The 21306-nt window shown below is 52.9% G+C and overlaps 1 protein-coding gene across 6 annotated transcripts; it reads left to right on the top strand.

Annotated features, from left to right (window-relative positions):
• The first annotated feature begins 2718 nt into the window (after nt 1-2718).
• On the top strand, nt 2719-19050 carry Grk6 (G protein-coupled receptor kinase 6). 6 transcript variants are annotated; one of them, XM_087591408.1, is made up of 16 exons: nt 2719-3311; nt 7383-7478; nt 8347-8459; nt 8554-8631; nt 8981-9081; nt 9357-9449; nt 9549-9612; nt 9732-9872; nt 10160-10350; nt 11045-11082; nt 11169-11258; nt 12374-12582; nt 12663-12800; nt 16934-17071; nt 17154-17288; nt 17925-19025. In XM_087591408.1, exons 2-16 carry the CDS (start codon nt 7427-7429, stop codon nt 17976-17978), a joined length of 1635 nt encoding a protein of 544 aa, XP_087447534.1. In that variant the 5' UTR covers nt 2719-3311; nt 7383-7426; the 3' UTR covers nt 17979-19025.
• The last annotated feature ends 2256 nt before the right edge of the window (nt 19051-21306 follow it).

Here is a 21306-nt window from a genome sequence, read left to right as displayed (position 1 = left end):
CTCAGAAGATATGATCATATATATATATATATATATATATATATATATATATATATATATATATATATATATAAATGATTCCCGAAATTCTACCTGAGAACTTTTACAGGTGATAGCTTCAGAAAAGTGACTGGTATCAAAGAAATCAGTAGCCCTTTATTAAAAAAAAAAATCTCTAAAACCTGGGGCTTGTGACTGGTATCTCCTCTTCACCTCCTATTAACTCTGGCTCAACAGTGGTCTCTACTCAGTTCTTTACATAGCCTGGCTGTCACCCACTATTCTGCTAATGGCTCATCCCAAAAGGTCTACTTCCTGTCTTAGCCAGATACTTGGTTGTAAGTGCAGCCTAATCAGATTCTGGGTAATTTAAGACCAGGGCGAGACTTGGAGGGGGAACTTGTTGAATTCCCCTTGCTGGATTAACACCGGTATCCCCTAGCCTTCACCCCCCAACTCCACCATCACCACCACTTCTCCCACAGTGAATTTCAAGTGACCTCCAGATGTCTTGTGTTGGTCCCGTCCTTGGCTTCGAAGACCTGGTTGGAAACACTGGATCATGTTCTGCTACCTGGGACCCAAGAGAGTAAATTCTCTCTGTCCTTTCTGTTTTTCTTTGAGTCAGGACATACTGCTCTTAGGACTCCTCCAGGATAGAACAGTGTTCAGATACTGGACACCAAAACAGACAGCCTGCCATTCTCAGCTCACGCCTGCAGTGCAGCCTAGAGCCCTTTAGGAAAGCAAATCTACTCTCCTTAAAATTTGCCTCTGCAACTCCCCATTATCCCCAAAATAAACATCCTTGACCCGGGCTCCATCAAGACACTACCATTTCATGTTCCCCTAGCCTACCCTAATGCCCACTCTAAGTGAGAGAGCCCTGACTTGGAACTTCCCATGGGGCCTGAGGGAGGGTCCCTGATCCCCCTCGCTGCCCAGCTAATTAATGTAATGGTCACCAGGACCACCAGTCATTATGCGCCTAGTTGCTGTCGCTATAATCTGCCCTCAAAAATTGTATAAAAGCTTATGAGAGAGAAGTGGTCACCTCTCCTGTGGGTGCAGGACAACCCCAGTGCACTGGAACAATAAACCTCTTGCTTTTGCATCGAACTCCATTCTCGAGTCTCATTTGGGGGTCTCTGGGTAGCTAAGGCTCACTACATAAGCTCTACAGACACTCTGCCGTTAGGTGCTGTATACACTAAGCACCCTTCCATCCTCTACTGATTCTTGTTCGTGTTGCACTTGCTTAAATAGATTTGTTTACTTCTATTAACTTCTTAATGTGTGTGCAGCTCGAGGACGACAAATACAGTCGACTGTCTCCTTCCACCAGATGAATCCCAGGATCGAATTCTGGTCTTCCTATTTGGTCATGCTCGCCCACAGGTGCCTATACCAGCTGAGCCTTCTCCCCAGCTACAGGATCCTCGAGGATGCCGAAAGCAGTTTTTTTTTTTTGTTGTTGTTTGTTTTGTTTTGTTTTGTTTGTTTTTGTTTTTGGTTTTTTTTTTTTTTTGGTTCTTTTTTTCGGAGCTGGGGACCGAATTTTTGTTTTGTTTTTTAATGAATTAACTTTTTTTTAAAAAAGATTTTTATTTATTTTATGTATGTGAGCACACTGTAGAGCGAGTACACTGTAGCTGTCTTCAGACACACCAGAAGAAGGTTTCGGATCCCATTACAGATGGTTGTGAGCCACCATGTGGTTGCTGGGAATTGAACTCAGGACCTCTGGAAGAGCAGTTGGAGCTCTTAACCACTGAGCCATCTCTCCAGCCCCGAAAGTGTTATTTATCCAAAAGATTCTTACCACCCTCCATGCCAGCAAAGCTTCACAGATGCACACTCTCACTAGACCTCGGGTCTCACCTGGACCCAACAGTCTTTGGTGCTTACGAGTCCACTAGTCCTAGCTATCATTTGTAAATACAGATCAACCTTCCAGGAGCTTCACATTTCACAGAACAAGCCCTTCTCGGTAAACCTCAAGGCCTTCCATGGTCTAGCTGACACCCTTGCTTTTGGTTTACCTCAGACCATTGGATTCTGGAGCCACTTATGCTTTTGTCCTCGCCAAACTTAACTTTAGGCGCAGTGCCTCTTCTGTGTCTACTTAATTGTCACAGCCTGAGACCATTCCGGTCTCCTTAATGAAGTGGGGGGGCTGGGCATGCTAAGCACACTATACCACAAAGCGACATCCCTAGCTCTGTTTTAGTAGCATTCATTCTAAAACCACCCATTAATGTGCTTGTTACCACCTTTCTTCCCGCCTAGTACGTAAGCACTGAGTTTGGGTTTTTTTCTTTTTTGCTGTTACCACTATATCCGGCACCTGGCTGGGTGCCTGGGAAAAAGCAGTAGTGGTATTTTTTGCACTCATGAATGAATATGGATCAAAAACACCTAGTTGAATCCGGTTGTTCCTTAATTCCTGAGTTTGGGCAAGCCTCCATTTCCTGATGTAAGAAAAGGGGTGGGGAGGAGGAAGTGGGGGGCTTGAACTATAGTGTGTTGAGGAGATGCAAAAATTAGGACCTGTTTTTCACCCCCAGTCTCCGCGTGCAGCCAGCCACTCAACATCTAGCACCTCAGCTCCCCACCTGTATAATGGGTGTGAACTCATTCTCTACGACTTGGGGTGGCAGTGCTGCCTTATAAGGCAGCAGAGGCCGAAGGCGCCGGACGGGTGGGAGGGGAGAAATCACAACATCCGGCTGCGGGGGCGGGGTGCGGGGTGCGGGGTGCAGCTAGGCTGGAGGCAGGCGCTGCTGGGAAGGCGATAGCCTCCTTTGGTCCTCTGCTCGCTTTAGATGTGCGCCCTTCAGAAGCAGCTGACCCAAGGGACAACGGCAGGACACACATCCTAACCAAGCTACCTGCTAGCCCGTAGGATACACAGCTTGTCCGCAACAAAACCCTAGAAATCCCAACTGCGAACCAGAAACTCTGCCACGCCCCCACCTTGTCACCCAATCGGATCGCAAAGATGCACGGTTGACGCTTGCTTAATCCAATCGTATGTTTGGCCTCCTGGGCGTGGCTCCCGAAAGGGCCCACCTCCGACTTCTCGGCAAAGGCTCGGCCCTAATTGGCAGCTCAGCCTCCTACGAAGGCCTAGAAATTCGAACCTGGGGGCCGAATCCCGCCCGCAGTCCAACCAGAAAGAGGCGACGCAACGGGGTCCACCCCCTCCCCGCAGGGAGCGAGTTCCCGGCTCCGTGGGCGGGGTAGGAGAAAGAGGCTGACCAATAGTAGTCCGGCGCGGGGAGCGTCCGCTCGTCTATTGATTGAGCCAAGTAAACAGAGGGCGGGGCGGGGCGGGCGCCGGTGGCTCGGGAGGGGCGCAGAGTGCGCGGCGGGCGGCGGCGGCCGGGGAGGCCGGTGAGGCCCGGGAGGCCGCGGCGCGGTCAGTCGAGCCGAGCCGAGCCGAGCCGAGCCGCGCCGATCGCCATCGGCCCCGGCTCTCGTGGGCGGTCCCGGCCGGCGGCGCGGCCTGGCGGGCCGGGCGGCGCTGCAGCCCATGGAGCTCGAGAACATCGTAGCGAACACGGTGCTACTCAAGGCCCGGGAAGGTGAGGCCAGGCAGGCGGGCGGCCAGGCCCGGGTGCGGGGATCGCGGGTGCGCGACCTCCGAGCTCCAATGAGGTGGCCGGGCCCCAGCTGCCCTCGTGCCCTGGAGTCTGCACCCAGACTCTTAAGCGCATACATGAGCCCTTCCGGCCCTCCGCATCTGCCCCCGGAACCCGGGGCCCGGGAGGGGCGGGGGTCGCGCCATGAGCCTCACGCCGGGTGTGGGGGTGATGAAGGAGAAAGGGAAGGAAGAGAAAATGTGGGACATGAGCCCCCAGGAGAATGCGTATGAGGCCTCTTCTAGGTGAGAGGCAGGAAGGTGCCCCACGTGCCCCAGGCCCAGATGCTCTGAACAGCACAAAGTTGTTAATCTATAAAGATTGGAGAATGAATGAACCGAGCCTTTGCATAGACAACCCAACCGACGGGGTGGGGGGACTTCTGGGTACACACACATTACCAGCAGAACCACCATTCACCTGGAGCTTCTGGATACTAAAAACGGGTGAATGGGTATTGCGTTTTGCATTCAGCAAGGCTGTGACCTGTTAGGACAGATGCACGAAGAAATAAGTGGGAGACGAACATACTGGGCTATTAGGACTGAAGGTTAAAAGCCTGCTTACTGTGTGCGCGCGCGCATGGATATGCTGCCGAGTTGCTCTTCATTGGTTTCACTCGACTTGTTATTTGGCACCTGCTCTATGGGTCCTAGGTGACTAGAGCCAGGTCTTAAACTCACTGCTGCTGTCACTTGAGCGACATAAACATCAGACACCTGTACTGCCCTACTCTGTCCAGGGTGCTGGGGGATCCAACACCAACAAGATTTTTCTTTTTGGAACTCCAAGGAGGGAGGGACACGGTGACAACTTTCCACTTTTTGATGGGTTTCCATGCCGACAGAGCCTTCCTTCGGCCTCACTGTTCTATATCAGGTGATAGGTGGGAAACTGAGACTCCGACCAGAGACTGGCCCAAGCTCAGGCCCAGTAGAGCCTACGGGAAGCTCAGAGAAGCCCCCCAGTGTGGTGCAGTCCCCGATGTCCTCTGCCTACTCAGTGCATGGCACACCCAGAGAGGTGTTGCCTGGAAATGGGATGGGTAGGCTGGGTCCTTAGTGCCCAAGGGAGGCTATCTTATCTCCTGTCCCTTATCAAGTTCAGGGGCTGGGCCTTCCTCTCAGCCTCTGGGGGCATCTGCCGATTCCGTTCTGCCTCGTCATCCAGCCAGCCGGGGAGGAGGGGTAAGGAGAGCCAAGGCCAGGCCTCACTTCCTAGGGCTAGCCAATTCGGGCCTCAGCCCCACTGAGGGCATTGCCTTGCTGGGCCAGACCCGGTAGGCACCTTTGCATAGGTGGATCTTGCTAGATCCTGGCTGAAGACTAGTGCCTCCCCTGGAGGACCTGTGTCCTGGACTGCCTGTGACAGCCCTGTGCACACCTGCATGGCCTTTGAGATGCTTCCTTCCACTCAACATCGTTGTTCTTTATTTTACATAGACATTTTAAGGAAAGCCTCCTTGTCATGGGATCTTCTAATACCTATGGACTGGTTGTGTCAGAATCATTTCACAAAACAGCTAGCAGCTTGGGGCCAGCTGTCCAAGTGACCAGAGACCCTCAGCAGTTAGGAAACCTGTGGTCTATATGTATGCAGTTGGCTTTATTTTGTGGATTCTGTTTTTGAGATGGTCTCAAAAGAGAGAGAGAGAGAGAGAGAGAGAGAGAGAGTCTTGGCTTACATGGACCTTGCTGTGTAGATCAGGCTGGCCTCGAACTCAGAGATCTATCTACCTTTGCTAGGACAAAGCTCGGTTGACGTTTAATGAATGCGAGTCATGTAAAGGAACTTGAACTTGAGAACTGGGCTTGATTTCTGAATCCACTGCCCAGAGCCTAACTTGTGTGTAATCTCCTTAGGTGGGATGATCTTTGGGGTGTGTCCCCTCACTTGGGTTTTCTTCCTTTCCAAGGTGCCAGAGGCATACAGGACGAAGGCAGGGTAGGGTGGAGAGGAGCCCCACAGGTTGGCAGCCAGTTCTAGGATACGATATTTGCATGTGACTTTTTGCTCTTGCTTTGATACAGCTGGGAGGGGGGGGAGGAGGAAGTAACTGTTGCGGGGGAGGGGGGAGGCAAGAAAATGTAGGGTTGGGTGGAGGACCTGAGGTGGAGGGAGAAAGGGAGGAGCCCCCTCTGGGGAGGCTTTGCCATAGGTTAGGGACTTGGAGGTTTCTTGCTCACTTGCAGTGAGGCAAGAAGGGTTGTGGGGCACATGGGGTGCAGGCTGTGGCAGGGCCACCAGAGGGTTTCTCAAGGGGACACTGTAGTACTTCCTCCTTCCTCGGGGAGCCCAATCAGGGACCGAGCCGTGACCTTTTCCCAGAAGGCAGCTCCTCCTCCCCCTGCATCATTTACAGATCGGATAGAGGCAATGCTGGGGAAACTGAGGCCAGGCGAGGGAAGTTGATTGCCTGAGGTTGTCGGTGAATTGGAGTCAGGTCTTAGCTCTTTCTACAGCCCTACTGAGAGCTGGACGCGATGTTTCCCGCTCACCCTACAGTGTCATGAAAATTGGGTGGAGCCGGGGGATGCAGTGATGGCCGGAAGTGTACACTGGAGATCCAGGTCCAGGAGGCCGCAAGGCTCGGGCTCCTCCCATCATTCTGAGTGTGTCATCCCAAAGGCACCAGTGGGCCCCACTCTGACGTGCTCCGTTTGTCTGCCTGCCTTTGGTTCTTTGAGACCGTGCATCTGTGGACCAGGCTAGCCTCCCTCTCACAGAGGCCCACCTGTCTCCACCTCTCAAGGGCTGGGACTCCTGGCTTTTTTTTTTTTTTTAATAGTTTTCATTTTCGGTTTCTCGTCTAGTTTGCTTATCTCACTACTTGTGCTGGTAGGGGCGGAGTTCCCGAAGCACACATTTAACCTGCCTGTTAGGCTCTGGAGACATCCCAGCCAGCTCAGCTAAATGAAACAAGGCAGGCATCAGTAAGGAGTGATAGGGCATCCTGAGTGCTGGGCCTCTGCCACCCCCTTGCTGAGGGCAGGGAGATAGTTCTGGTGCAGTGATTGGTGTTAGGAGTATGAGGTTGCTCAGATTGCCTCTGGTGTCTCACACATGTCCTGTATGACACAGGATCTCTAGCTGGCATGCCTTGGCTTCTTACATGGTACCCTCGACTGTGGTAGCTTTGTCTACTTCCTTGTTTGTTTGTTTAAAGACCATGGTCTCACTATGTAGCCTGATTTTTCTAGAACTGACTTGTAGACCAGGCTGGCCTCAAACTCAGAGATCTACCTGCTTTGAATGCTAAGATCAATGGTGACTGCTGCTGTGCCCGGCTTCTAGTCTTGTCTACTTCCTTTCTTTTTTCCAGAGACAAAATTCCTCTATGTAGCCCTGGCTGCCCTGGAATTTGCTCTGCTAACTAGGCTGGCCTCAAACTCAGATCCTCCTGCCTCTGCCTCCATAGTGCTGGGATTAAAGGTGTGCACCACACTGCCCAGCTTCTAGTCTACTTCCTCTTGAGCTAGGGGAGGGAACGAGGCTGAACTTTTTGCCAAGATGTCATTGCTCATCCAAGGAGCCCTTAACATGGGTGTCCAGAAGGACCATGTGTGTTTTAGAACTCGATAAAGGCATGTGGAATGTGAGGAAGAAGCCCGAGGTTCGTCCCACAGCAGGCTTGGCCTTAACAGGGCCCTGAAGGCCTCTGTGCTCCACGATAGGGGAAGGGTTTGGAGGCTGGTGGCCCAGGCCTCCGATGAGACCCAGCTCCTGATTGCTTTGCAGGTGGTGGCGGGAATCGTAAAGGCAAGAGCAAGAAATGGCGCCAGATGCTGCAGTTCCCCCACATCAGCCAGTGTGAAGAGCTCCGGCTCAGCCTTGGTGAGGCTGCCAGAGCGCACTAGGGGACTACCCATGAGGAGCCATCCCCAGGCGTTGCCTTGGCCACAGGGGTGCCGTGGGGGAGGGGTGTCGAGGAAAATTGAGACTTCGTAGTCCAGTTTCAGTTCCTGGGCCTGAAATGGGTAGAGGGTAGAGAACCGAGACTGACTGGCATCAGCAGAGTGGGCATGGGTAAGGGAGGAGTGCTAGAGGAGAAGAGAGAAACTTGGGAAGGGAAGTTAGGTCTGGAGTACTGTGCTTAGGAGCCTCACCTGGGCCAGACCCGAGGGTACCCATCAAAGCTAGAGCAGTGTGACAGCTACTTGTAGAAGGGCTCGCCCCAGTTCCTGCATCTTGGATGTGGATCTGAACAGTACCTAAGGTGGCCCAGTCCTCTGCTGATGGCTTGCATGTGCTTGGGATGGAGGCCCAGCTGAGCGCAGCGGAAGCCACAGCTTCCTCTCGCACTTTCACCAGGCCAGGCAGGCAACAGGTGTAAGCTTGGGCTGGCTGGGCTGGCTGGGCTGGGCCGGAACCTCACAGACCACACCCAACTCCAGAACTGTGACAAGCAAGTCCAGGAGAGCACAGGGAAAGGAAAGGAGACCTGGTGTCTGGAGCCCAGACTCCTGGCTGTGTGGCACTGAGTTGAATTAATCAACTTCTCTGGGTCCCATAGCCCCCAAGTCACACTGGAATTACAGTGGCACCCATCTGAAGATTGCAGGGAGGGTTCTGAAGAGATGAGATAATGATTACCACTCTTTGGGGCTACAAGTTATTGGATTCCAGATGTGGGGGTATAGACCAGAGTACCCTACCAATGAGTCCTAAGTCTGTGACCAGCAACTCCCCCCTCGGCCTGCAGAACGTGACTACCACAGCCTGTGTGAGCGTCAGCCCATTGGGCGCCTGTTATTTCGTGAGTTCTGCGCTACGAGGCCTGAGCTGACCCGCTGTACTGCCTTCCTGGATGGGGTGGTGAGTGTCCCAGCCCAGCACTGAGGGCACGCAGAGGTCCTGCCCCACCCCCCAGCCCCCCACATCCGTCAAAGTTCTTTGCCTCTCCCTGCAGGCTGAGTATGAGGTGACCCCTGATGAGAAACGGAAGGCATGTGGGCGTCGGCTAATGCAGAATTTTCTGAGCCACACGGTGAGTGAGCAGTGACGGAGAGATGACAGCAGCAGGCAGGGCCCAGTGACAACAGGCACCGAGTGACCACAGCCTGGGCACTGAGTGCCCTGGAGCTGTTCCAGGCAGCCCCAAGGGCATGTAGCCCAAGGGTTGGTTGGGCTGAGCTTGGGTCAGGCAGCTTGCCAGGGGCTGCCTTACCCTGCCTTAAGGGTCGGCAGAAAGGGAGGGAGTTCAGCAAAGAGGCAACTTGTACACTACCCACCCACAGCCACCCTTGGCATCCCCAGCCATCTGGCAGTGCTACCCCGGGAGTAGGCAGTTGTCCAAGGGAGCCCTCTGCATTGAGCTGTCTGTGGCATGTCCCTAGGGTCCTGACCTCATCCCTGAAGTTCCCCGGCAGCTGGTGAGTAACTGTGCCCAGCGGCTAGAGCAGGGACCCTGCAAAGACCTCTTCCAGGAGCTGACCCGGTAAGGCTCCGTGCACACAGGTCTGGAATTGTGCCAGGGAAGGGGCTTCTGCGGGCTCTGAAGTCTGTGGCCAGCTCAGCTCCTTCCTGCCCATGTGGTTTGAGTTTAGCAGTTGTCTCCCACCCCTGCTTCAGTGTGGATGCATGTCTCCTGCCTGCTCAGTGCCCAAGGAGGATGGTGCTTTGTGGCTGACCATCATGTCATGGGAGGCCTGGGCTTTCAGACTGAGAGTTGGGCTTGTTAGAGGCTCACCTGTAGACATCCTCTCTCAATAGGCTGACCCATGAGTACCTAAGCATGGCCCCTTTTGCCGACTACCTCGACAGCATCTACTTCAACCGTTTCCTGCAGTGGAAGTGGCTGGAAAGGTGAGCTCCTCCCAAGCTGGCTGGCAATTGGCCAGGTTGTAGGGCCTTGTGGCAAGCCCTGCTTGCATAAATTCTTGTTTCTTTTACTCTTGCCTATAGGCAGCCAGTGACCAAAAACACCTTTAGGCAGTACCGAGTCCTGGGCAAAGGTGGCTTTGGGGAGGTAAGTGGCCACCTGGTGTCCTTGCAGAGTATGTTAGATTGGGTAGAGTAGGCCTGGACCCTCCCACCTTCTGTAAGGGTACGGCTGGCCCCCATTTGTCCCTGTCCACCTGGCTACAGGTGTGTGCCTGCCAGGTGCGGGCAACAGGCAAGATGTATGCGTGCAAAAAACTGGAAAAGAAACGAATAAAGAAGCGGAAGGGGGAGGCCATGGCTCTCAACGAGAAGCAGATCCTGGAGAAAGTGAACAGTAGGTTTGTAGTAAGTACACAGGAGCCCTCTCCCTTCCCTCTAGGTCACACTAGGCTACATTCCCCACCCACCAGGCTAAAGTCCCTCCCTGTTGCCTAAGGGACTGCCCTCTGCCCCGTCCCTTCCTGCCCTGGACAGTACCCAAGAAGGGTGGGGTCGGAGTGCTATTCCAGGCGCAGGAAGCCTGCTGAGCCCTAAGGAGTGGCACGCAGAAGATTGTTTGGGTGGCTGCCATTTGTACACAGGAGAGTGTGCCCTTGCGCATGCTCCTGAGAGTGTGGGTCTCCTGAGCACAGGTGAGCTTAGCCTACGCATATGAGACCAAGGATGCACTGTGCCTGGTGCTGACATTGATGAATGGAGGCGACCTCAAGTTCCACATCTACCACATGGGCCAGGCTGGCTTTCCCGAAGCACGTGCTGTCTTCTATGCTGCCGAGATCTGCTGTGGTCTGGAGGACTTACACCGGGAACGCATCGTGTACAGGTAGGGTGGCACTTGGACGGCTGGCTGTTCCAGGCCTTGGTCCTTCCTGGGTGGGGCAGCAGTTAGGCATGATGGTGGCGGCTCAGGCTGCTGGAGGTTTCTCTAATCACAAGCCAACACTGGTTCCACACAGACTCCCTCATGCTTGATAGATTTGATAGGTTTGGGGATCCAGCCTGCTGGCCAGTGTGTGAATTCTGATTTTTGTCAGCCTTCTCTATGTGACTTTAAGCTAGTCACTAGTCCCTGCTTCCAACATGAATTCTGTTTCTGGGAGGCCCTACTTCCTGCCTGGAAGGTGGGCTCAGCAGTAGAGAGAGCCCCGCTTGTGGTTAGGGGCGGAGCTTTCATTTGAGCCTCCAGTGGCCCTCTGAGGGGTGGAAGAGTAGCCTCATGTGACAGAGAAGGTAGAATTGGCCACCAGGGGGAAGGGAGCTTCAACATCACAGGTGAACAAGTCCAAGGATGACTTCCAGGGATCCCCTCTCCCTGGGTGGGAGTCCTCACTTCTTTGGGTTGAAGTCACTTTTCACTACCCTAGAAAGTTCCTGAGGTACTGGCTGCTGCCTGGGGAAAGCAGGGCTCTTCAGTCTCACTCTATGCCTGAACCCAACAGGCACTTAAACTCCAAGACGTTGGCTCTGTCTGCCCTCCTGGAAAATGGGCATCTGACCCTGTGTTTCTCTCCCCATAGGGACCTAAAGCCAGAGAATATCCTTCTGGATGACCATGGTGGGTGAGAAGGCCCAAGTGGGAGGTGGGGTGAGATGGGAAGGCTTGGCCCATCAGTGGACCCACCTGCTTCAATACCCAACTAGGCCACATTCGAATCTCCGACCTGGGCCTGGCTGTGCATGTTCCTGAGGGCCAGACCATCAAAGGCCGTGTGGGCACTGTGGGCTACATGGGTAAGTCCTTTGGGGGAGGGAGGGTGTCTACCTCAGAGTAGATAGATCGCCCATACCAACATTGTTACTTGTGTGTGTGTGTGTGTGTGTGTGTGTGTGTGTGTGTGTGTGTGTGTGTGTCGGGAGAGCAAGACTTAGACGCCACCATTGTGAGCCCTGCTATTCATTTGCTGGATGCTTATCACACACCTAGGATTGAGTGAGCCTATGAGAGTAAAGGGGAACAGAATGCATAACCAGGGTCCAGTGTTCCCTGCATGGCCCATGCTGGACAGCACGTCACTCATGGGGGACACAGGCCATGGACACCTAGCCTGTGGACAGTGACCCAGTACACTCTAGACTCTCCAGACTCCATTTTGGGCGAGTCACAGCACTTTTTTGCCTTCTCTTTCCTACTGTAAAACCTCATCAGAGCTGCCTCCTGGAGGGCTTTGAGGTGAAAGGAGATGCTGAAGGGAGAGCCATGTAGGAGCCCGGCTGCCGGGACAGGTGGGAGGTAGCAGCCAGTGGGCGGGTTCAATCTCTTGTGAAAGCCAAGAGTTACAAATCAGTAGCTACATACATGGTCCTGATTTGCCATACGTTAATTTCGAAATTGAATTGTTTTTAGAATAATTTGAATTGATTGCCAGCATTTAACAAACTAAACAACTTAATGTAAAAAAAAAAAAAAAAAAAGTTGGGGATTTAGCTCAGTGGTAGAGTAGAGCGCTTGCCTTGCAAGCGCAAGGCCCTGGGTTCAGTCCCCAGCTCCGAAAAAAAAAAAAAGCGGGGGGGGGGGTTCTTGGTTGGGTGTGTATGATGTATCAAAGTACATGCCTGACATTTGTGTGGCCCTGGGGCCAACAAACTCCAGCACTAGGACCCCTCCCCCAAACACGGTGAAAACAAGGCAATGGGACTTGGAGTTCTTTGATGTGACCCTCCCCCTCGGGGTCACATCAGCTGTCGTTGAGGAGATGTGTTTTCTCATGCTGGCTGAGGTCCCCACCAGGCCAGTGGCATACCTGCCTATCCAGAGGATGTTTGATTCTCTGGTTTTGGTTCCTGGGGCCCAAGGGCTCTCTGCTCCTCAGTACCTGCCCAGCCCTGACTCCTGGTCCCCTGCCCAGCTCCAGAGGTGGTGAAGAATGAGCGCTACACATTCAGTCCTGACTGGTGGGCGCTAGGCTGCCTCCTGTACGAGATGATTGCGGGACAGTCGCCCTTCCAGCAGAGGAAGAAGAAGATCAAGCGGGAGGAGGTGGAGCGGCTGGTCAAGGAGGTGGCTGAGGAGTACACCGACCGCTTCTCCCCACAGGCACGCTCACTCTGTTCTCAGGTACTGCAGGCCCGAGTCTTAGCTGGGGGGAGCTGGGGTACCTCATCCACTCAGTTACCCTAGCCTCTGCCCCTCTATAGCTTCTCAACAAGGACCCTGCTGAGCGCCTGGGGTGTCGTGGAGGTGGTGCCCGTGAGGTAAAGGAGCACCCCCTTTTCAAGAAACTGAATTTCAAGCGGCTGGGAGCTGGAATGCTAGAACCACCTTTTAAACCTGACGTAAGTCCTGTCCTCCCTAATGGTCAGGCCGAACAGGGGCGGGATGGGATGGGGCGATGGGGAGCAATGGCCGGGTTCCTGTCAGTGCAGATGTTGGAAAAACCCATCTAATGACTTGGGCAATCCCCACCCCCCAATTGTATGTGTGTGAGCATTTGTGTGCACGTGTGCATGTGTGTGTGTCTGTGTGTGTGCGTGCATGCGTGTATGCATGTGTGCGTGCGTGCGTGTGTGTGTGTGTGTGTGTGTGTGTGTGTGTGTGTGTGTGTGTATAGATTGTGAAAATGAAAAGCCCAACATAATGTGGGTCTTAGTGTACCAGGTTAGGATGAGGGGTGGTCATGAGGCTGCTCTGGGAGCATTGAAGGAACTGGCTTCCTCTTTACTGTGATTGGTTAGCCTTCTATGCCTCCACAGTAGGCGTCTTTTCCCAGGGAGTGGCATTGGTGACTTAGTGGCTCAGGCGCATGTCTTCTTAGCTAGCCCCTCAGTGGACACAGGGCAAGTCTTTTCAAGAATTTAAAATGAAATTCTGAAAACTGCTCACTAAGGGTCTCACTGGACACCCACATCATTGTGCCTTGCTGGTCAATGGGAGTAGTCCACTTCCAGAAGCCAAGATGGTGGTGTCAGCAGGGGTACGGGGCTAACTGCCCCTCTGCAGGCAGAAATTACCCCCTTCACATTTTTATTTTAAAATATTTATCTTATTTTTAATTATGTGTTTATGTGTCTGTTTCTGTGTGGGTATGAGTATGTCTATGTATGTGTCTATGTATGTGTGTGTCTGTGGGGTATGTGTATGTCTGTATGTCTGTCTGTGTCTGGGTACATGGATGGGAGTGCCGTTGCCACAGAGGCCCGAAGCTTCAGCCTCTCCTGGGAATGGAGTCACAGGTAATCGTGCACCTCCAGAGAGGAGTCACCTCGGATCCTCCACAGTGGCACTGCATACTTCTAACCACTGAGCCCAAGATGTCCCTTTTGGGAGTTTTACCCCTGAGCTCTGCATCTGATGGGGTGGGCGCTCTGGAGGCCTTGTCCTCTAGACATCAGTGCCTAGTAGCAGAGACCCTGCTCAAGCACACGTAAGTCTCTTGGGTCATTGGCCACATGTCTCTCCGGGCCATCCCTGGGGCTTTGTACTGGGTTGCTAGGCCTCCACCTTGACTCTTCCACTTGTCTGTACAGAACTGAATTCCGGTTCCTCTGTAATGTCAAAGGAAAAGTTGTGATTGGCCAGGGTGGAGTTATATGCTTCCTCCCATGTGTTTGTGGACACAGGGTGTGATTGACAGATTGTCACTTGGGAAAGTCTTGAGCTGATAAGATCACCAGGTTGATGGCTGTCAGCCACGTGTGTTTATGCATTTGACAAATCCCTGAGTGTCTGTCTGTCAGATCTTGGAGATGGTGAGGTTCTTAGAGCCAGGCCTCTCCTCACGCTCTGATGGAGAGAGACACCAAAATAAACTAACACGCAAAGAGGGCTTTCAGGTAGTCCCGAGTCTGACAGGAAAAAGAGAGCAGGCTAAGAAGCCAGTGATGTGGGTGTTGGTCATCTCAGGGGGTAATCTCTGAGAAGGTGATGCGTAAGCAGAACTGAAGGAGAGAGCCTTGCAAGACGAGAGGGCATGGGTATTGCAGGTAGAAGGGACAGACAGGCACCAACAGATGAGCCTAGAGACATGGAGACACCACCACGAGGCCAGTGTGTCTGGAGCAAGTAGGTGCAGAGCAGTCCCAGTGAATGTCATGGTGTCCTAAGGAGGGCAGCAGACCTTTGGGTTTTAGCCTAATGTGAGGTGTGGAAATGGGTCATAAAGGATGAGTGTGAACTGGGGAGAGGCCAGTGAGGGGGCCTCTGAGTGATGGCTCACACGGTGCGGTGAGCATTGTCAGTGAGCTGGCACTTGAACGGAACAGGTGTGACTTCCTCCTGCTGCCTCAGGCCGAAGCTGCTGCACAGGTTACTCTGTCTGTCCATCGTCTAAATGGTCACTGCCTGTAGGTCATCTGCTCAAAGTTAGAAACAAAGTCAGTGTCTTGGAGCTTAATGTTGGAACAGCAGATGAAAAAGCAAACAATGCTTTTATTTTATTTTATTTTGGGCTCTTTTTTTTGGGGGGGGGCTCTTTTTTTCGGAGCTGGGGACCGAACCCAGGGCCTTGCGCTTCCTAGGCAAGCGCTCTACCACTGAGCTAAATCCCCAACCCCTATATTTTTAATTAAAAGACATTACATGTGTATTTGTGTGTGCTTGTGTGCGTGTGAACCTCTAGACCAGCACTTAACACTTTTGTGGGAGGATGGGGTGGGAGGGTTTCTCTGTAGCTCTGTAGCTCTGGAACGCACTCTGTAGACCAGGCTGGCCCTGACTCACAGATCCGCCTGCCCCTGCCTCCTGAGTGCTGGGGCCAGAGGTCTGCACCACTGTGCTCAGCTGACAGTACTTTCTTTCTTAAAGATTTATTTATTTTATGTATGTGAGTACATTGTCGCTGTCTTCAGACACACCAGAAGAGGGCATCGGATCCCATTACAGATGGTTGTGAGCCACCATGTGTTTGCTGGGATTTGAACTCAGGACCTCTGGAAGAGCAGTCAGTGCTCTTAACTGCTGAGCCATCTCGCTAGCCCACAGCAATACATTTTTAACAACTCTATTGAGACGAAACTCACAGTTAACCCATATAAAGTATGCAGTTCAATTAAAGTCATGTGGCTGTCACTACAAAAGTTCAGAATGTTTTTACCAGCCCTTTCAGAACATAAGCAAACCTGTGTCCATTAGGGTTCTGAATCCTTCCCTCCTGCCCCAGGAAGTCACAGCTGTCTGTCTTCACCTAGTTTAGACGCTTCAGTTATGTGGGTGGATGTGGGCATGTTCAACACGGTCCTCTGTGACTGTCTTGCTAAGCATACTTTTAAGGTTCACCCATGTTGGAGCATTCTTCTTCTTTTTTTTTTTTTTTTTTTTTTTTTTTTTTTGGTATTTTATTTATTTAATGTATATGAGTACATTGTAGCTGTCTTGAGATACACCAGGATCTGTTACAGATGGTTGTGAGCCACCATGTGGTTGCTGGGATTTGAACTCGGGACCTCTGGAAGAGCAGTCAGTACTCTTAACCCCTGAGCCATCTCTCCAGCCCATGTTGGAACATTCTTAAAAGCCGATTAATGCTTAAAGCTATTATATGGATATACAATAAACCTTATTCCTAGTTGACCTAAGGGTATTTTTCTTTTCAGGGGCTGGGGCTATCAGAAATAATCCTGTCTACTTCTTTTGAGATGAGGCGCCATTGTATTGTCTTGTTCGGTTTTGAACTCACAGATTCAAGCATTCTTTCTGCCGCAGTATAGACATTGGCGTAACATTATGGAGGCATAAATGCTACAATTGGTAGGGAGCTTTAGGTCTTTGCAGGTTCGATTTCACATGATGGTGATGGTGATAATGTTACCGGTAGGTAGGTTGGTAGTTATGTATGTGTGCTGGGGATTGAACCCAGGGCCTGAAGCCTACTGAGCGAATGTTCTATCATTGAACTGCTCCTCTGGCCCCATGATGACAGTGTCTTAAGTGACTTCCTTTGTGGTAAGGTTTTTGAAAAAAGAAAGTGGTCTTCAAATGCAGAGCCCCCTCCCAGCAGGAACTGGGAGGATGGTTGGTAAGACCGACTAGACATCCTAGAGTTGAGACTCCTCCAGTCCCCTTCCCACCCCAACCCCACACATAGCCAAGCAGGCCTGTGCAAGCAGAAGGCCAGGATAGCCCAGTACCATGTCTGGACACAGCCTGTCTAGTTGCTGCACAGTAAAGGGTCATATCCTAGTCCACAGAGGTGAAAGGGTCAGATCCTAGTCTACAGAGGTGAAAGGGCTCATGATCCTAGTCCATAGAGGTGAAAGGGGTCATGATCCTAGTCCACAGAGGTGAAAGGGTCAGATCCTAGTCCACAGAGGTGAAAGGGTCAGATCCTAGTCCACAGAGGTGAAAAGCCTCCGAGACAGCAGAGTGCCGGGCTTAGGAATGTGTGGGCTCTGCGCTGCTCTCCAGACCAGGGAGCTGCGAGGGTGGCTGAGACTCCAGCCCTCCTGACTCCTGCCCACCTCTCCACCCTTAGCCCCAGGCCATTTACTGCAAGGACGTGCTGGACATTGAACAGTTCTCCACAGTTAAAGGTGTGGATCTGGAGCCCACAGACCAAGACTTCTACCAGAAGTTTGCCACGGGTAGTGTGTCCATCCCCTGGCAGAACGAGGTAGGACTTATCCTGGGAATGGGATGAGGTCCAGGTAGGGCACCCCTGGGGTGAACTCTCACGGCTTCTTGTTCCTGGCTAGATGGTGGAGACTGAGTGCTTCCAGGAACTAAATGTCTTTGGGCTGGATGGGTCTGTTCCCCCAGACCTGGACTGGAAGGGCCAGCCCACTGCACCCCCCAAGAAGGGATTGCTACAGAGACTCTTCAGTAGACAAGTAAGTCCTAGCAGTGCCTGACGGGTCCCAGCCTGCTCCACTGGGATAGCGGGTGGGAGGCAGAGCCGGTGCGCGCCTGCCCCGGGAGTGGGCATCCAGTGGTGCCTAAGGTGCCTCATTCCTGCCTGCCCCTCCGACCCCCCCATGCCTGGCTGGTCTCATGGCCTCTTTTCTCTTTCCAGAGGTGAGCAGTGTGGGCTCCTCATGGGTTGGCCTTGCTGCCTGACTGTGGGGAGCCCCAGGCAGCCCTTCCATGGCAGAGGCGAGATGTAGGCGAAAGAAGTCTGGTGTCCACCTTACCCGCTCCCTCCCTGCTGCTTGCCTCCCTGCACCCTGACCCCTTCAAGCTGCTAACCTTGCTTAGCAACTGTCCCCTTGTGCCCGAGTCTGTCCAGGGGGATGGACAGAGGCCTTACTCTGACAGATCCCGGGAGCTCCCTAGTCTTACTTCAATCTGTCGCCAGAAAGCTGTACCCTGACGCCACCTATGTTTGGCCGAGCTGCTGCTCTAAGCCTCCTGTGGGAAGCCCACAACCCTGTCTGGGCAGGACACTAATGGCCGTGGTCAGCCCTAATGGTGACTAATGGCAGCGCTGTGCCTCTCTCTCTCCCTTCATGTCTTCCCTGTCCCTCCAGGATTGCTGTGGGAACTGCAGCGACAGTGAAGAAGAGCTCCCCACCCGCCTCTAGCCCCCAGGCCGAGGCCCCCACCGGCGGCTGGCGGTAGCAGCTACTCAGTGACTGACGTTGACAGTTTTGCACAGTGCTGTTTCCAGTTGTCCACGCCAGTCGTGGTCTGTGGAACACAGCCGGAACTGTCCCCAGTGTCCTCCGTTCCTCAGCCACTGGCCCAGCTGAGTTTGACGAGGCCTGGGCCATCTTGGGACAAAGGTGCGTCCCTTCAGCTCTTCTCTGTGGAGCTCGGGGCTTTATGTGTTTATGTATTTGTACGAATGTATATAGCTACCAGAGCGTTCTTAACTCCACCCTGGGTCTGGCACCCCAGGGCAACTAGCCCTGGCCAGGAGAGCCAGGAGCTGGCAAGAGGAACCAGTGCCAACCTCCAGGCTAATGGGGCCCAGTCCAGATGAGCAAGCAGTGTGTGGGCCAGGTCAGACCTCTGACCACAGCATTGCTCCGGCCACCATCAGACTCAAGTGAGACTCGTGCCTGTCTGTTGTGGACTGAGGCCACCATGCTCCAGTTGCCCAATGCTTTCATTCCGTCTCAGCGTTTGTCAGAGCTGGAGACGGGGGCTTTGTGTTCTCCGGGCCTGGGTCACAGTGTGACTGCAAACTGAGCTGACGGGGACCTATCACACCACTGCCCCAGATGGGTTGCTTTTTGCCTTCCAGCTCCCAGAGCACATTGGTCCTTATTCTGGGTCATATCCAGGCCATAAGAGGGGTTAGAATTAGCCCTCCAACATTCCAGAATCCCTCATAAAAGTAGACATGTGCCCAGCAATAATCCAACCTTCCTGTGTGTGCCTGCGGGAGGCGGGTGTGAGTGTATATCATTGTGTGAAGAGAGTAGGGTAAGGCTGTGCCTAAGCCCCAGACCCTAGCCCTAGCCTTTCCCAGACTGTGATGGCTGTCCTGATGCTAGTAAGGACAGTATGGGACCATACGGCCCTGGCGTTTCCATGTTTAAAGCCAATGTGAGCTGCCATGTGTCTATGACCAATGTAAGCTGCCATGTGTCTGTCTGTGTGAATACAGTCTGAGCACAAGGCTGGCCAGCCGCCCCTGCTGCCTCTTTATTTCCGGTGTTTCAGTGATTCTTCCATTTCTCGCACCTGCTGAAGCATTGGAGGCAGACCTGTAATGGGACTAAGGGCAGCCCTTCCAAAGCCCAGGAGTGGGCCATGGGGCAGCCCTTCCAAAGCCCAGGAGTGGGCCATGGGGCAGCCCTTCCAAAGCCCAGGAGTGCTCAGGATTTTGCAGGCAACCAAACCTTGTGTGGTGATTGAGTCTGCTTTTCCACTGCTAGGTGGGACACGGCCTTAGATACCAGTTTGGGTATGTGTGTGACTGCTAGAGAGGTGGTCTTTAGGCTTTCTGAGGTCAGAGAGGCCTTGTAAACTAGGGAGTGGCCTGGAGGGGCAGGTGGGAGCTGTTGTTAGAAATACCTGCCCTGAGTTAGTGATACACGGAGCTGCTGTGTGTCCATTCTGACCTGGCTCACATGCATGAGATCCAAGCCTCTCTTAAAGTGTGGTGGGCAAAGAGAAGAGGTGAGTGAGAGGTGGCGGTGATGTAGGCCAGCCACCTAAGTCAGAGAGTTCCTGAAGTTAGGGATGGCCAGGTCCTGAAGCAGTCACCTGGAAGTCAGGAATTGGCAAGAGCGTTTGGGGGGCGGGTGTTGGGGAAGGCTATCTGTGCAAATTTTAGGGACCAAGAGCTGTTTAGCCACAACTTTCTACCAGCCTCTACAAACTCCTAGGATCCTTATCTTCCTGAGTCCCCGATACTACCTTGCCTGTGAGCTGGGCGCCAAGTACTAAGAACACAACAGTCCTAGGCACATGTCCTAACCTGGCAGCTTCTGAAGCTGACTCTGCAGAGGCCCTTTCTTGTCTGAGGACACAGTTCCCTTGCATCTCAGCTGTGAGAATTGAAATGAGCAGAGAGCAGTCAGTCTGTGCTTCCCAGGCTGGCCTGGAACCTACTCTGTAGGCCGGCCAGACTGGCCTCAGATCTGGTTCTCCTGCCCTCTGTGCGGCCTTAGCATGTGCGTGCACCTCACGCCAGGTTTAAGCAACACCTGTCTTAAGAACTGCTAACAGTGTCTTCAGCATGGCCTTCTAGCACATCAAATGTTCGCTAAAGCTTCTGTCCATGAGAATGAAATAATGGGCTCCAGGTTTTTTCATTGGTAGAAAAGAAGCCGGATGAAGACAAGGTAGCCAAGGATGAGTGGGCACCAAGTGGTGCCGTGAAGGGCTCTGCCTGCTGCTGGGTCCAGACTCCAGAACCTGCTTTGGGCTAGGAGGCGTCCAGGGGCCCATTGTCTAAGGTTAGGTTTACCTTAAAGCCTTCCTGATATTTCCCAACAAGACTGTCAAAGTCCACTCCCTACCCAGCTCTGTGGTGAGAGTCAGGGACCCGGATGGAGATGAGCTCCCTGCCCGCTTGGAGCTCATCTGGTTGGCAGAAGGTATGGGAACAGCAGCACTCGGTGTGTTCAGCACCGTGGTGGACAGGGCTAAACGGAAGGCATGACACTAAACTGCTGAGGTTGGTACTTCGCAGGACTGGCCGTCTGTGCCCAGGCAGAGCTGGACAGACAGCTGAACTTAGGTTGGGAAAAGACTGGTTGCAAGATACAGTCAACTTTGGAGGTGCAGACCATTTTGAGAGCTATAATGCGTGGGCTCTGCTGGAGGCTGGGAGGGTCCCTGAAGGGTGTTGAGGACCTGCCCTACCTTACACTAAAAGCACCCTAATATAACTTGGGCAAACCACACACACACACACACACACACACACACACACACACACACACACACACACACACACACAGCATGTGGGCATAGCCCAGTGGGACAGGTGCTTTTCTAGCGTGTGAGAGGCCTGGGTTTGATCTCCTGTACTATAGGAAAAACAAGTCAACTCAAAAAAGGAGGAGGCAGGGCTCTTGTCAGATGCTAATACTCACAGGAGAATGTGACCACCAGAAAAGCAACAAAACACAGCTGTCTCTTAACTATTCAGTCTTAACTTTTTCTTCTTTTCAGAGCTGAGGACCTAACCCAGGACCTTGGCTTGCCTAGCAAGCGCTCTACCACTGAGCTAAATCCCCAACCCGAGTCCATGGGATCCTGGTCAAATTAGAAACCAGTCCAGTGTATTGTGGACCAGCATTTTCGCTAGAGGCCTACCTTTGATGGCACCCATGGGTTAGAGAGCAACAATTATCCCCTTGAGACCTGGTAGTTCACACGCAGAAGAAGGGACTGAACACCGGGAGGCTGTTTGGAGTCTCCCCTTCCCCACCCCACGGCGTGAGTTAGTTC

Source organism: Rattus norvegicus, chromosome 17 (genome assembly GCF_021556685.1).
Source record: "Rattus norvegicus strain SHRSP/BbbUtx chromosome 17, alternate assembly SHRSP_T2T, whole genome shotgun sequence".
NCBI classification, from domain to species: domain Eukaryota; kingdom Metazoa; phylum Chordata; class Mammalia; order Rodentia; family Muridae; genus Rattus; species Rattus norvegicus.
The sequence above is the reverse complement of the archived record's forward strand: the minus strand, read 5'-3'. Positions and strand labels throughout refer to the sequence as shown.